The sequence below is a fragment of the Artibeus jamaicensis genome, unplaced genomic scaffold (assembly GCF_021234435.1).
Source record: "Artibeus jamaicensis isolate MK-2021 breed Jamaican fruit bat unplaced genomic scaffold, CSHL_Jam_final scaffold_833, whole genome shotgun sequence".
In the NCBI taxonomy this organism is placed as follows: Eukaryota; Metazoa; Chordata; class Mammalia; order Chiroptera; family Phyllostomidae; genus Artibeus; species Artibeus jamaicensis.
The window spans coordinates 21,632,855-21,647,406 of record NW_026522056.1 but is presented as its reverse complement, the minus strand read 5'-3'; the positions used below and the strand labels follow the sequence as shown (position 1 = coordinate 21,647,406).

The 14,552-nt window shown below is 45.0% G+C and overlaps 1 protein-coding gene across 23 annotated transcripts in view; it reads right to left on the bottom strand.

The window, feature by feature from the left end:
• SORBS2 (sorbin and SH3 domain containing 2) overlaps positions 1-14,552 on the bottom strand; it is a 224,829-nt gene that overhangs the window by 56,092 nt on the left and 154,185 nt on the right. For 18 of the 23 annotated variants that reach the window (XM_053659830.1, XM_053659832.1, XM_053659838.1 and 15 more), the window contains 5 exons: positions 11,866-11,901; positions 8,949-9,087; positions 7,463-7,635; positions 2,644-2,710; positions 1,943-1,987 (listed from right to left, as the gene is read on the bottom strand). In XM_053659830.1, the coding sequence (XP_053515805.1) occupies positions 1,943-1,987; positions 2,644-2,710; positions 7,463-7,635; positions 8,949-9,087; positions 11,866-11,901 (460 nt within the window). The remainder of the gene's footprint in view (positions 1-1,942; positions 1,988-2,643; positions 2,711-7,462; positions 7,636-8,948; positions 9,088-11,865; positions 11,902-14,552) is intronic. The other 5 variants (XM_053659849.1, XM_053659834.1, XM_053659844.1 and 2 more) reach the window with 3 other exon arrangements.

The window sequence follows — 14,552 nt, the reverse complement described above, 5'->3', positions numbered from 1 at the left end:
GATTTCAGAGGAAGATTAAAAATACTTAACAGAATCATTTCCAGATGTCTTCTGTTACTTTAAAAGCTCTGACTTACATATGATAATGGACATGTTAATTGCAATCAAACAAAATACTGAGCAAGTTATACACGTGCTGTGCAAGGCTTTAGGAAACTGAACCCCTTATGAAGCTCGTAGCGCATGTGGGAAATGAGACACAAATAGAACTATGATTGAAAATAGTTGGCAATACGGTAAAGGCCAAATGGAGAAAGTATACATTAAGGATTAAAGAATTTTGGAAGACGGGGTTGGTCAGAAAACATTCTCTGGAACCTAAGACACGGAAGTGAGCCCTGAAGAGGGCAGCAGAGATGGCGCAGAGACAAAAAGGAGGCAGCAGGAGCCAGTCGGACAGACGACAGTGGGAGGAGGGGTCAGAAGGAAGGGAAGAGACAGGTTGGCTGCTTTGCCTGCTGACTAAATGGTAAAACTCTCTCTAAGGAGCTCTGCAAGCTTATGTATAAGTATTTGATTTACTAATTACTACTGGATACAAAACATCAGTATTAAAAACAATGACAGATAGAAAGACACGGTGTCTGTGCTTATTGTTTTGCCTGGACTCCAGGCTTCAGCTGTCGGGCTTGGTAAAGGCAGGGCCATAGGCCCCTGATGGAGTTGCTGAGGCACAGTGCACCTCACCAAAGCAGACTTGATTGTGGCTGAGACCTGCCCTTGGAAATGGCATCTTCAACCAGTCCATCAGGAGTCGCCTGGCCAGCACTAGTCAGGTCATCCGCCGTCCCCTAAGGGAGAGCTGCCTCAGTAAGCAGTCCGCCTGTTCACCTAGTAGGACTCCTGTATCCCGCCCCCTTCTGCCTGTGAAGTCTTTCATTTCGTGCATCTCCTTGGAGCTCCTCTCTGTCTGCCTGAGGCTCGAATCGTTCTCCAAAGCCAATGAGATCTTTAAAACGGACTCAGCTGAATTTTGTTTCTAACGAGCTGAGTTTGGAGGACCTGTGGCAAGTTGAGGAAACACCTCAGTGGGGGCAGAAAACCAGGGGTCGAGTTACTTCTAGGCTTGTTCTGTTCATTTTTGTTGTTGTCACTCTGTTTTGTCGGCTTTCCCTCTGTTTGTCTTTGGGCAACACTCGCTGGATCCCTAAGAGGTCAGGGGCCTGTGTGCTGGGCTTCAGGTGTCTAAGAGGGGAGACCCTCCTGCAGTTCTGAGCTAGGCCAGAAAGGGGGCCCCAGGTGAGGCTGCCGCTGTGTAAGGGGAGGGGAGACCCACCCACGGAGCCTGCTCCAGAGAAAGAAAAAACAGACACCACGCAGGGTCAGGAGCCCCGTGTGGGACCCCCGGATATAAATGATGATGAGAAACATTTTTAAGGGGTTCCCTCACTTTAGCCCGCAACCAGTTCCCAAGATACCAAGACACTACGATACAAGTAGAAATGCCCGGAATTGAAGTCGGTCCATTATGACCATTGGCAACTCTGAGTCAGAATGGCAAAGTGGGATTTTCAAAGCTCCTTCAATGAATGGTGGCATTCTGGAGCAAAAGCGTAGACAAGGTCATGAACAGTGTGCTGGACTGTATGTGAAAGATCTTACGCCATGGTAATCACTCTCTCTGCTGATAAAAGGAGATCTTTATCTGATTTTGTACCCAGTACAGTATGTTCTTTCAGGCTGGCCTTCACACTTGGGTTAAAGATTCCTGAAGCTGAGAATAAACCGACAGTGGGAACGAATGAGATTAAAGCGTATTAGTTCTCATTTCCAGGAGGAAAGATCGATCCTTTTGTTATGCATGCTCTGAGGAAAAGGGGGAGGGGAAAAGCGTCCTCCTCACTGTGGAAGCGGGAGACATGCACTCAGAGCGGTGAGAAGGTGATACTCCCAAGCATGGCAGGGTGTAGGATACGCACTGTGAGCAAGCAACCCGTCCTACCTGCGTTATAGGTATAAGGAGTATTATACATGTCTGTGTCATCATCTAGAAAACGAAACAAATATTACGGTGATACAGATTCCATCACCATGTCATGAGAAGACAGCAGAACTTCAGAGACACAACAGAAATTTGTCAGGACACCCATGCATTGTTTTGTTGCGGGGCCTTTGCAGTTTGACCTGACTTGTCTGTGTGGTGTTTGCTCTGTGGCCTCTTCACAGCGTCCAAGGTCAGTCCCTTTACCTCCCTTCCCCAGGGAGCCTTCTCTTCTGGGTCATGACTTCGCTTTAGCGAGTGCTTTAACTGTCTCTGTCAACTCCATGAGACTGACCTATGCTTGCTCTCTGGATAAGGGGCAGACGTGGGTGGACGGAGGAATACTGAGTGTGAGCAGCAGTGTGCCATGCCGGTTCAGACTGTGGGGAAGGGAGGGTGAAGCGAAGACACCAGAGCACCTGGCGCCTCTTCAAGGTCCCCTCCTAAGAGGCTTCTTGGCAGACGAGGGGTGAGGAAGGAGCACAGGGGGCTGTGATTTGAGGGGTGGTGATATAAGGAGGTGTGTTTGAAAGAAGGAGTGGGAGCCAGGCAGTTTGCTAGGGTCTTGGCATTTTGGCTGATGCTACACTACACGGAAGGGGAGGATACATACACGTCCTTCAACCCGCAGGAACCCGATTGGAGCGCAGCGACATACGCACCCGGCTTGTGTACCATGTGGATCTGCTTAAACATCGTCTTGTACCAGTCCTTCGGTCTGTCAACTGTCTGTGAGAGAGAGAGTCGCAGTCACCGGCTGCTTCCCAACAGACATGGCTCCTGAACGCCACTTTTTCTGTATTTCATCTTTTATTTATTTACTTTTATTACTATTTATGTTATTTTATCTTAATTTTCGTTCAAGAACAGTTTTCTGCCTTTTCTCCCATCCCAGCCCACCCCCAGCCTTCCCCGCCTCCCTCCCATTTCCACGCCCCCCTTGTTATTGTCCATGTGTCCTTTATACTTGTTCCTGTATTTCATCTTTTTAAATAGCAAATTTCTGCTCTCTGATAAAAAGTCTGTTTCACGGTGGCAATGCTAGTCATTTGTCCCGGTGTGCATGTGGCGTGTACCTATATTACCCCCTTTTTGAGTCGAGGCTGAATTGGAACGCGATATATGCTATGACCTTATTTCATCCAAATCATAGTTTGCCCAGCACTAGACAGTTAAAATTTGCACAAATGTATTTATATAAAATTCACTGAATAAAAGTTATAGTGTTACAATACTGTGCTTCACTCCTTTTGGTGATAATTATTATTCTTCTCAAAATGTTTTTGGTGAGTGTTCTGTTTATGACATTATTTTTTGACTCTAACTGGGGTTAGGTCGACTTTGAGAGAAATTAAAAAAAACTGGTGTTTTCTAGTCTAAGTCACTAAAACATCAAAGTAGTGACACACACAACCCAGGGTCTGAGAGCAAAACTAAAAATGTAGATATTGCTTCAAAAAGTGTTTAATCTGGTAATAAAACATAGACACCATTTGCTTCGCTAAATTGTCAATTCCTTGAGAGTAGAAGCTTCCCCAAATGCAGCCCAGGCTTTGACAGGATAGAAACCATGGGCTGTAGTGGGAAGACAAGGGTAATGTCACGGCTACCTAGATTCAAATCTCAGCTCCCTTCATTACTGTTTCCTAGCAATGTGAACTTGGATAACTTAGGTAACCTTTCCCACCTTATGTCAGGGAACAGTTCCCCATCATGGAGTTGTTATGGAAACTGAACGAGTTGATGTACACAGAAAGGTCTAGGGCAAAACCTACAGTGTAAGAAATGGCCAATAAATAACAGCCACAGGGGAATATCAAATGTTGATGGAATAAAAGAATGAATGAATCCAGGTTATCGGATGGAAGTTGTCTACCATACTGTGTACCTGTGAAGGTAGACAGACACCTTTATGGTCATAATTGAAGATTTTTCTTGGCAAGATCTTTATCTCAACATTTCCAGAGCTGCAAGGGCAAGAAGCTCAACTATTCTGTGTCCAGTGACTGAATGTACCAGATTTTCTGAGATGATTCTCTTGATGCAAAATATTCTGTTAGGACTCCCACAAAAATATTCTTACATTTGTTAGGCTGAGCTTTGGATACCATTTTCTATCCTAATTTTTCTCTCGGAAATGTGGTCATTGCATTTTTCACCTAGACACTGAGGATTTTGTGCTACATCTAACTACTTTGGGGTCTAGGAATCTATGATCCTGGTAATGACCACAAATATAGATTAAGACTAAGGGCTACTTTGTTGCAAATTATCTCTTCATTTATTCTATGCTCTTCCTACAATGGAAAAATTGAAGGGATTGTTGACTGACCTTCTATTCGGATGGTGGGAGCTCATGGGACAGTGTACAGTAGTAACACAGGAGTCACAGGCTATTATTGGCTGATCAAGTATCTTTAAGAGACACTTATTTTCCTAAAAGACAGACTTCTCTTTCATTAAGCCTTTTTTCCCGTACAGTGTTCAGCGACAGAAAAGAAGACACAGCCTTGAGCAGAAACGTTTTCCAACCAAACCTGGACACCACCAAAGGCAATGAGGATGCCTAGTGAGTAAGTCACATCCCTGTATATGGCAGTGGGTCCCGCCAGACAGGCATTTTTTCTTCCTCTGCTGGAGGGCACGTATCGGGCAGGGCCTCAGTCCTGCCATCTGCTCGCTTTATATGGTGAGCACAGAGATGCCAGAAGTGCCCTGTCAGTTGGCAAAGGGGAACATGAAACTGGTAAAGGGGTTACAAAAACTCTGTGTCCCGTTCTAAAAGGAGTCCTCTGCGCGTTTAGAGTTCCTTTTATACATGCCAATGTGGAGACTGTTATGGCTAATACTAGGATTAAGTAAACAGAAGTCTACTCAAATTTGAAGATGTTTACTTTTGTATGTGCCCATCGGGAATTATCTCGCATGGATGCTAACTACTAGGAATTCACTATTCAGTTGTTTTCTATAACCCTGGCTGAACATACCTGGATTTTTATATTCCTACAGTTTCCAGAACATCAGAACCCCACGGTGATTTATCATGCAGGGATTTCCAAAAAGGGGAAATACACATATTTTCTACATACCAGTACACAGTTATTCTATTCTATTTTTTGCTCCTTCCCAGCTTTGAAAATGCTCAAACCATGTTGTGTCTGAACTAGAAGAAAAGAGTCTTGTATTTCACCTAACTAGCTGGTGGTAATTAGACAATCTCGTGGGATCTGAACCCTGGTGGTTTTTGTTGTTGTTGTTGAGAATGGCAATGAAAGGCTAACACAGACGGCCCAGGTCACGTGAGAGAGGGCAATGAGGGAAGTGGTGTTCCCTTCGTTCAAATAACTCAAAGGTACATTTGTTGACTCTTGGCTTTCTAGAGTTTCTGGTTTACTTTACAAAATTGCGTCTCCTCAGTATATGCTGGTTGTCTGGGATGAGACTCTAACGCGGCCCATTGAGACAGGACTGCCCTTGGTGTGTAACTCAATGGAAAGTCCATGGGAGCCACTGAGTCTGATAATCCTTACTTTCTACGGAGCTGAGAAAGAATAACAGCCCAGGAGATTCTTGGCCTGCGGTGGCTCAGAGATGGCCTGACTCGACTTTCGTAAACACGGCTATACTTGGGGATGTGCTCGGCAAGGCTGAAAAATAGGAAGCGTGAATGTGTCTTCACAGACTTGCACCTTCTTTGTCAAGTTTCCCAAGTCCCCAAACTGTGTTTTATTTTCTATTTTATGGAAGGGAAACTAGCATTAAGTGTTTACTTATGCATGCCTAAATACGCTTTTGATTTGGCAGTAAACAGTGTAAAACTTTAATATTACCTGATTTTCACTATCTACGACATCTCATTTGTTAGTTTTTTTCCTTTTAAATACTAACAAATAAGTCCTTGCTACTTAAGAAGATTATGTCTTGCGGATTAAAAAAAAAGGCCCTGCTTTGTCACTTTTTCATATCATCCGTTGATTTAGAAACATACCCAGAGGTCTCAGATAAAATTTTTTCAGATAGAATCAGTAACTATATAGAATCAGGGAGTTCCTAACTTGTGTGTATATTGTGCCTCAAGGATCAATTAAACAAAACCAATGGCACCATACCTGACACAGTACCTGTCTGACATGTTATTAGGAAAAAAAACTATATGTAACCCTTTTGCAACAGAAATCTTAAAAGGGAAACACACAACCAAACACCATTGCCAGAAACATATCGTCATCACAAGATTAAGAATGTTAGTCATGATCCCTGAACTTTTCCTGTCCCTTAAATATGACAATCACCAGTTCCAACACAGATTCTTAGGACTTTATAATTATCAATGTTCTTAGAGTCTAATGAATACAAACGAAACCCACAGGAACTGCTATCCAGATTTCCTTTTTGGCTTCCAAGTGTCCTACAGAAGCCTGAAATAGTTAATTTTTAACTCTTCTCTCTGTATATAGAACACATAATCCCCCATATAATACATGCAGATTAAAAAAAAATCCTCACACTTGGCCTTCAGGGCAGCTTGAGTGTTTCTTCAATCCGACCACTGCTTTTTCCCTGACCTCTTTCCCATTCTTTCCCTCCATCCACTATTTCCTGTGGCCCCCTCAGGTTGGCCTTCCAGGGAAGCAGCCCTTGGCAACATCCCAGCCCGGTAAGGGGGAGTCCTGGATAAGTGCAGGCCGCCTGAGCTCCCTCCTCCAGCTGCCCCCCAACATCACCTGCAGAGGTGCGGCTGCTCTCATCCTGGCTCCCAAGGCCTCCTGGTCGCTGCTAGCACAGACCTTGTCTTGGAGAGGACTGCTTAGCAAGCAGCTGCCTGCCCGCCCCTCTTTCAATAGCTGCGTCTGCAGCCGCTGAACGCTGCCAGAAGGGGCTGCCCCGACACTCTGAGCAAGGCTCTGGCAGAGTTTAAAGACTAGAAAAAAACCCTGCACACTTTCACTTAGCATCCCCGAGAGCTCTCAGCAGGCACAGGCGCAGACGGACGCTAAGCTGTGTGTTTGTCTTCAGTTTTTTCTGTCTGTGACTTTAAGTCCCTTCACTCCACTCCCCTCACCTCCCGGCTCCCCGATCACTACTCATCTCCTGGTGTGAGCACAGGTCCATTTCAAACAAAAATTCCCCGGGTTCTTTGCAGTGCCCGTGGGAGTGAGTCCGATGCAGCTCCCGCCCAACTCCCATTTCCTCAGCCCTCGTCTTTTCTCTCTATGGCCCTAGCGTGCCTTGGGTAAAAGGTAAAACAGAACATGTGTCGTTTCACAAAAATCACAATTTTCACGATTTTTCATTAAGACTGAAAAACAGATGGTGTGATGATCTCCCACCGACAGCTCTCTGTCTGCCACGCGTTATGGTCATGAGACCTCAGATGGCACCGAGGGCAGTTCTCAGCCGAGCCCAGAGGGACGCCCACCAGCCAGCCCTCGGGGAGTCCGTGTGTGGCCCGGGGCGGGGGCGCACGCTGGCCTGTCCTACCGTTCTGATCGCCGTGGGGATTCCAGATTCATCCACCGGCCCGATCCCCGGGTAATGCGGCGCCTTGATGACGGTCACCCTCTTCTCTTCCTCCGAGGACCTGTACAGCGGTATGGAGCCGCCCAGGGCGCCATCCAGGGACTGCGCGTGCTGGGGGTATGCCTCTGTGGGGTCTGCGGGGACACGGGCGTGTGCGATGCTCAGGGGCCGGAGCCTCTTGTCGCGTTGCGCCAAATGCGACACAGTCTGCTTCCATCACTGTCTCTTTTAACTCACTGACCTTCCACTTGAGCCGCTCGTGGTTGACATGAGGTGTACACTGAGCAGCCCTCTAACAGCATTAGAAAAGGTGCGACTGTCCAGTGAGACTGTCCTTTAAGGAGTCTCACGGCTACGTGTGAGTCGTCTAGAGGTCCCGCTGGCTCGGAAGCGGAGTCGCACCGTGCACACACTGCCTGTTCCCGGGGAACCGACAGCATCCCTTCCTTCAGCGCACAACCAGCGCTGGGGAGGGGAGGACGCCGGCTGGCGGCGAGGAAAGGGGGGGGGTCAAGCCCCGTGCTCTAGCTCCTCTCTCTCTGCGGTTGGTGCAAGGCCAGAGGATGGGTCCCCTCCCGCTTTTCCAGGAGCTGTGCTGGGATCCCGTGTGCCCGGCCTTCCTCTCTGCTTCCTGCGTCTGGGGAACCCTTGGTCAGCTTAACTTCATATGATGGTTTGATTCAGTGCTTTTTTCCTAACTGTTGTGGGTCAACGTTTTACATTTTTAAAAACTAAGGAAGATTATGATACGGTTCTAGTATCTTTTGGCATATAAAAATGTTTCTGTCATTATACAGCACAGTTTCTTTCCAGGGAAGCTTCCCAAGAGTTCATGAGCCCCGTGAAGTTAGATGCTGGAAAAGTTTTTTTTATCAGTGTTCAAGTGTTCATTCTGTTTCTGGAAAAAAGATACATCTTCTATCTAATTCTTAATTCCCCACAGATTAAGAACTACATCTCTTTGAAATTCTGGAACCGTTGCTTAAAACCTCACACCCCTGATGGGCAGTCTTCCGGCTCCATTTAGCGCAGCTGACTGCTTCGTGAGGCAGTCTGTCCACCCTACTGCACTGTTACCTGTTAGCTGACCCTTCTTTATGAACACCCAAGGAACTTTCTACTATGAAAGTTCTCCATGAGAGAACAGGGTGCCTCAAACATGCGTGGCATTTACCATGTGAACCTTCCCCCCAAATGCCAAAGAGCTGTCTCCAGACTCCACTATAGAAGCAGTGTCCTTGCCTTGGAATAGCTGGGTGCCTACTTCTTCCGATGTTGAACTTCCACAGTCCCTAATGCCCCCTTGAGAACACGGGCATTAAATAGTGAAGTGTTGAAGGCTTCTGCCTCCTTTTTAAAATTACTTGGGTGCTTTCTATTTCCCTCATGTGGTCTGTACTTGCTATTTTGAAACCGTCATGAAAATCACAGCTATCAAATGACTTACCAAGTGACCGGCCATGTGGCATGATAATGCTGGAATTGAGTGAGCCGGGTAGAGAGTAGGCTGAGGGCGAGAACGGCCTTTGGTAGTAACTCATCGGACTCACGGCACCTCCAGAGCTTCCATTCACCGTTATCTGGCTCTGAGAAAAGTGCAGAGACACCTGTTAAAGTGTGGTTCCCTGTAAACATCATCCCTTCAGATGACAATAAAAGATTTCCTCCAAATGACAGTCATCAGCTGACAAGTTTTTATTTCCTTTGAAAGCTGATGTCTAGAAGGGCAGGGCGTGTATTTTCAGTGTTTTCTCTGTCTTTCTTTACTTTGGAAAATCACTCTCTCATATGGCAGAGGGCATAGGTGGCGATTAGGAAGCAGCTGGCTGGTGGACAGGCCACTCGGCCAACAGGATGCCGAAGGTGTCGTAGGAGTCGGTCTACAGTGAACCCGGAGGGCAAGTTCATGCTGCAGCCACGAGTTAAGCAGTCAGAACACTGTTGCACCCCTCTGCCTGTGAGGCGTGAAGTGGACGATGATCTTGGACGGGAGGAAAGGGATTGGTTCTCAGACTGTCAGGGATCTTCTGTTGAATTAATGCTTCCAGGGCAAGGTGACTCTTAATGTAAGGCACACAGCTGTTTGGATTTATGTATCATGAGTCAATCTGTTCTAGAAGAATCAAGTACCTGGGAAAGCGTCAAAACCTTTGGCTTCTCCCTTCCCCAATCTCATTTAGCACTTGCTCTGTCTCTTGTTTCTTAATAATTTGTTGTTTTGATTGCTTTATATTTATTTTATATGCCCAAAGGTGGTATTTCAAGCTTCTCATCGGAGCTGGCCATACACACGCACATGTAAAAGTACATGCATCCAGGTACTAACAACACAGCAGATGTTCAGTAGACACATATCCTAATTGCACTGGATCAGCTTAGTTCCCAGAGGCGGCGGTCAGCGCTGTGAAACGTGCCTGCCCGCCCACAGCACAGGGCACGTGGTAATAACATAACACTCGCAAACGAGACAAAACCTTAGTAAGAGCATTTGGTTAGAGTGGCTTCCACGCCAAGTGCACACAAACACATGTATGCACATAGGTAAAGAAGCAGAATTCGTGAACTTTTTCTACTCATCTTAATGCAAAACCAACTTCTATTATGCATGCCTGACACATGGATGGATGATGCACTGCATATTTCCCCTTTTTTCACTGTAAAACAGACGTTTTCAAATGACCTAGAATAAACCTAGTTTCATTACTCTATAGCCACACCACATCTGGCCGAAAGGCAATGAACCTTTCACTGTAATGACTGCGCTTGTTGATGAAGCACTTCTCTAAGTGGTTATAGAGATCACTCTCAGAGCACAAGTGCCTGTATCCGAGGGTCTTCTGCCTGAAGAGCAGCGGGCATTCAAATAAGTGGGAGGGGCTGGTGTACCACAAAGCTCGGAGCTCTTATTTACGTTTGGGTGAATTGTTTGCGAATTTTTTTCCTCCTTGCCCAAATCAAGTTTGGTTGGTCTTCATAAGTATAATTTGAATGCCGTTGTTATAATGTGTCATAATCATTGTTAAAAACAGGAAAATCCTTATCAAAATGATCATGTTACTATGTTATTGAACTTGGGAAAGTTGCTTTAAATCCTATTTTGTCTATGACAAATGCTTATTTAAAACTTCATTATAAAGTCAGTTTTTTAGGAAAAATCTCCCATTTTTTGCCCTTATAAAGTTATATGCCTTTCAAATTAAAGCCATTATCTATCCATTAGATGCAGTTGAAAATCTGTGCCATAAAGTTGTGAAGCATTTTAACCATTCATAAATCCTCTCTTAGAGACTACTTGTCGTACAGATATATGCAAATGATATACATGGGAAATGTATGTCCCTTTAAGTGGAAGACAAATTATTGGCTTATAAAACAATATATGTACTCATAAACATCTATACTGGAATGGTTCAGGAAAAGTATTTTTAAGACGTATGGGGTTCAGTGTCTGCAGTGCAGGTTGGAGTCATTTGCACTGTTCAGTCCTGTAAGAAGGATGGTTGAAAAGACGTAAGTGGTAGACAAGGGGGGGCAGGGAGAACCAGCGGGATGCAGTCGGTAATCGTGTGTGGGAGAGAGAAGGGCCCACAGTCCTACTCACACAGGGTGATTTCCCAGGCTCCCCGAGGTAGGCTGTTATCCACCTGGATTTAATATTGAGGTAAAAGTTTTCTTTTTCTACCACTTCCTCATAATAATATCATATGTGTACTTATCTAAACTTCTGAGATAACTACTTACTAAGGCCAACCACTGTCCAACTCATTAGCTAGAGCAGCTTAGTGTGAAAAGAAGCAACTCTAAACTGAATGAAGAGATGAGACTTTTTCAGCCCAAAGTAGGTTTGTGAGGATGACTGTCATTGATTCCCAGGCCGATGATGGAGAATGGGTTTACTAATATGATAATCAATGCCTATGTGAATAAAAACACCCAGCGGCAAAATGAGACAGCTGGCAATCAGTCCTGTTGGCTTTTGGCGATCTGTTTAAAAAATGGTGGAATCAAAGGGAAGAAGATTAACGCCAGGGGTCACTCAGGGGTTGCTGTCTGGCACAGCAGACCTCAGACCCAAGGCTGGGCAGGCGTCTCCATGTGGCGGTGGTGTTAATGTCAGCTGTCCTCAGCCCCTGGTGGCTAGGCCTGGGGTGCTGCGTGCAGGAGGTCAGGAGCAAGGGTGGGGGGGTGCTGTAAGCAGAGCTCCGTGCGGGTGTGACGGCCCGTGCTAGTGGGTGGTGGCAGGTTAAGGGATGCGGGCCTGGGGTCTCGGTTTGGTGGAAGTGTTTTGGTTAGAAGGCACCACCGCAGGGGCATGAAAAAGAGGCTCACGGCATGGTGTGTCTGTGCATCTGGGAAGCATTTACCTCCGGCTCACTGGCAGTGAAGTTCTGGTTTCCAAGCTGAGTTTGAGGAAGAAATAATAAGAGCAGATGTAAATTATCCAATGAGTAAAACACCTTTTGGTCACGTGGCAGAGAAGACAAATCGTCAGTTCTGTTGGCAAGCTCTTTAAGGAGACACATTCAGAGAGTTAGGTGTCCACCACACAGGATGGAAGAAGCAGGAAAACACAGAGAAAGGGAATCCAGTGGGTGGGTTTTCCTTGAGAGAGGACCAGGTTCGACACAGCACTGTGTTGTCAGTTTGGGTGGGGGCTTGAGACTGTTAGCATAAAGGGTTCTTTCCCCCCTCGGAAGTTTTAGGTTTTGTACTTCCAACAGTAAAATGACATCAGGTTGTCTGTTGGTCAGCAGAATTTGTTTTCTTTTCACTAGAAAAGTCTATAGCATACCTACTCCCCCCCAAACATACCAAAATCAAAATCCGTTTGCCTTCCTTTTTAAAAAAATGACTTACAGATAGATATAAACACTGCTCAAACCAAAAACAACTAAATGGAAAGGGAATTTTGTTTGCTTCCCACTCACTGAATCTCTTTCTTGATTTCACCATAACGTACCAAAAGAATGAAACTTAAAAATACCCTAAGCGTGCAGATAGCGGTACCTGTGTGTGCTGATGAAGTGAAAGAGAAAACCAGCCACTGGTGATGGTTAGAACACCCCCCCACTGGTTAGAACTACTGTTGGCGCACCTGCCAAATGACAGGTGAAGGGGAAAGAAACTGAAGGAGAAAGAAAAGGCTCCTTTCCTCCTGACCCAAGAGGCTCCATGTGGTGGAGGGGCGTCTGCAGAAGGGAGAGAGGCGCTGGCCCGTTAAAGGCTTGTCGCTGTCCATTCCAGCTGTGCTGCTGCACCTGTGTCTAATGTGATGCCAAGCATCAACCTCCACACGAGAGGATGAAACCTTGCACCTTCAGAACAGAGGGGTTTTTTAGTGTTTGGTGTGGTGCCAGTGGCAAGATGGATAACCAGGAGTCCTGTATGATATTATGCAAGGATGGAGAGGGAATTGAATAGAACGGGAGCGGCTCAGAAAGCCTGCCTCATAGAGAGTAAGGTGGTGGCCTTTGGTGATCTTGGCCAGCCATCCGATTTGCATAACGGTTGATGGCAAGCAGGCTGTTGATCTTATAAAAAGTCATAATTAATTTTTTTGTCTCAGACTTTTAATTGAATACTTTAAAGGGAATCCGCCATGTACAAGGTCTCTCTTAGCAACAGATACATGAAAAGTCTGAAGAAAGCTATTTATTTTTCTGTTAGGAAAAACGCACAAGTTCACATAGGTATACACAAAATTCTGCATGAACTTTTGGGATTCATGGATACTCAAAGCATGTCCTTAATCTAACAGGTTAAGAAACTCTAACTATGGATAAAAAACAGATTTTCTTATTCTGTTTTTATTTAGTAAGATTTTTGTTGTTGTTTAAACATACTTCTTATTAATGTGATACATTTGTTACTGTACATGGTTTTAAAATCTCTAGGACTTAAATATCTTTACAGACTGTATCTTTGTTATCAGTAAGTTTTTATAATAATTGCAGATTTTATCACAGGTAAAGTGATAATAGCATGGAGCTGTAATAATTGCAAGTTAATAGGTTAGAATTTTTGCTACAGGTCTGAATGTACAGGGCAGGTCGGTGTCAGTGGGAGGTCTCGTAATAATGCGATTTCGCTGAAGAGGTTTTCATAGGACATGAATCTCTTTAGTTCTGCTTCTGCTAAGTGAAAACTCTGTTAAATAGAAATCATGCAGAGGGACTTGAGTTATCTTCTCAAAGGAGTTTTTCCTTTAAAAGTAAAAGGAAAAATCTAATGACCGTAATTTTTATAGGTTTGGCTTGCCCATACGCTTTGAACTAGAAACAAGTCAAAAGTGAAGGCATATTCCACTTAAAACCGTCATCGTTGTGAGTAATATGATCAGTCTGTACAGCCCTGTGTCCAGGAATGGCCTGTAGCCAGTTATTTGTTATTCCGAAGAGACACTGTCTACAGAAAACAGAACTACTTCACTTTTTAAATTTCTCTCACTCCCACTCGATATGCTCACAATTTTGAGTTTCTTTTTTAGTGTGTGTGTCTGTGTGTGTAACTGATGACATCCTTCCAGGTGAATCATACCACACTTAAACTTCTTTAGATAAAACTCAAAAGTTCAAGTCTATTGGTCACCCTCACAAAAGCTTTGAACTCTTTTGAGATAAAGATGTCAATCACCTCTTAGATTAGTTGGGGCCCCTTTCATATAACCTTGAAGTCCACGTTACAGAAATACCCTCTTAGACACGGGGAGAGAGAGAACCACAACATGTGTATTTCCCCGAGGACAATGCGAGATGAGTAGGAGGAGAGAGGGAAGTATGGAAAGGGAAGAAGAAAATATTTTCTCAGTCTGGACTGGCTTGCAGTAGCAGAAATAAATTTGAAAGAAGAACATGTTGTGTGTGTGTGTGTGTGTGTGTGTGTGTGTTTACCCTGCTGAATTGTTACCATACAGAAGACTGCACAAAGTCATCCTGGTTGTCCGGGTCTCTGTCTTTTCAAGACCATGTGAGATCAAGGTGTTTGAATATAAGCCAAGCGTCACCAGCTTTGGGCAGGTTTAAGGTCCTTTTCACTGTTGAGCTGTAAGGGA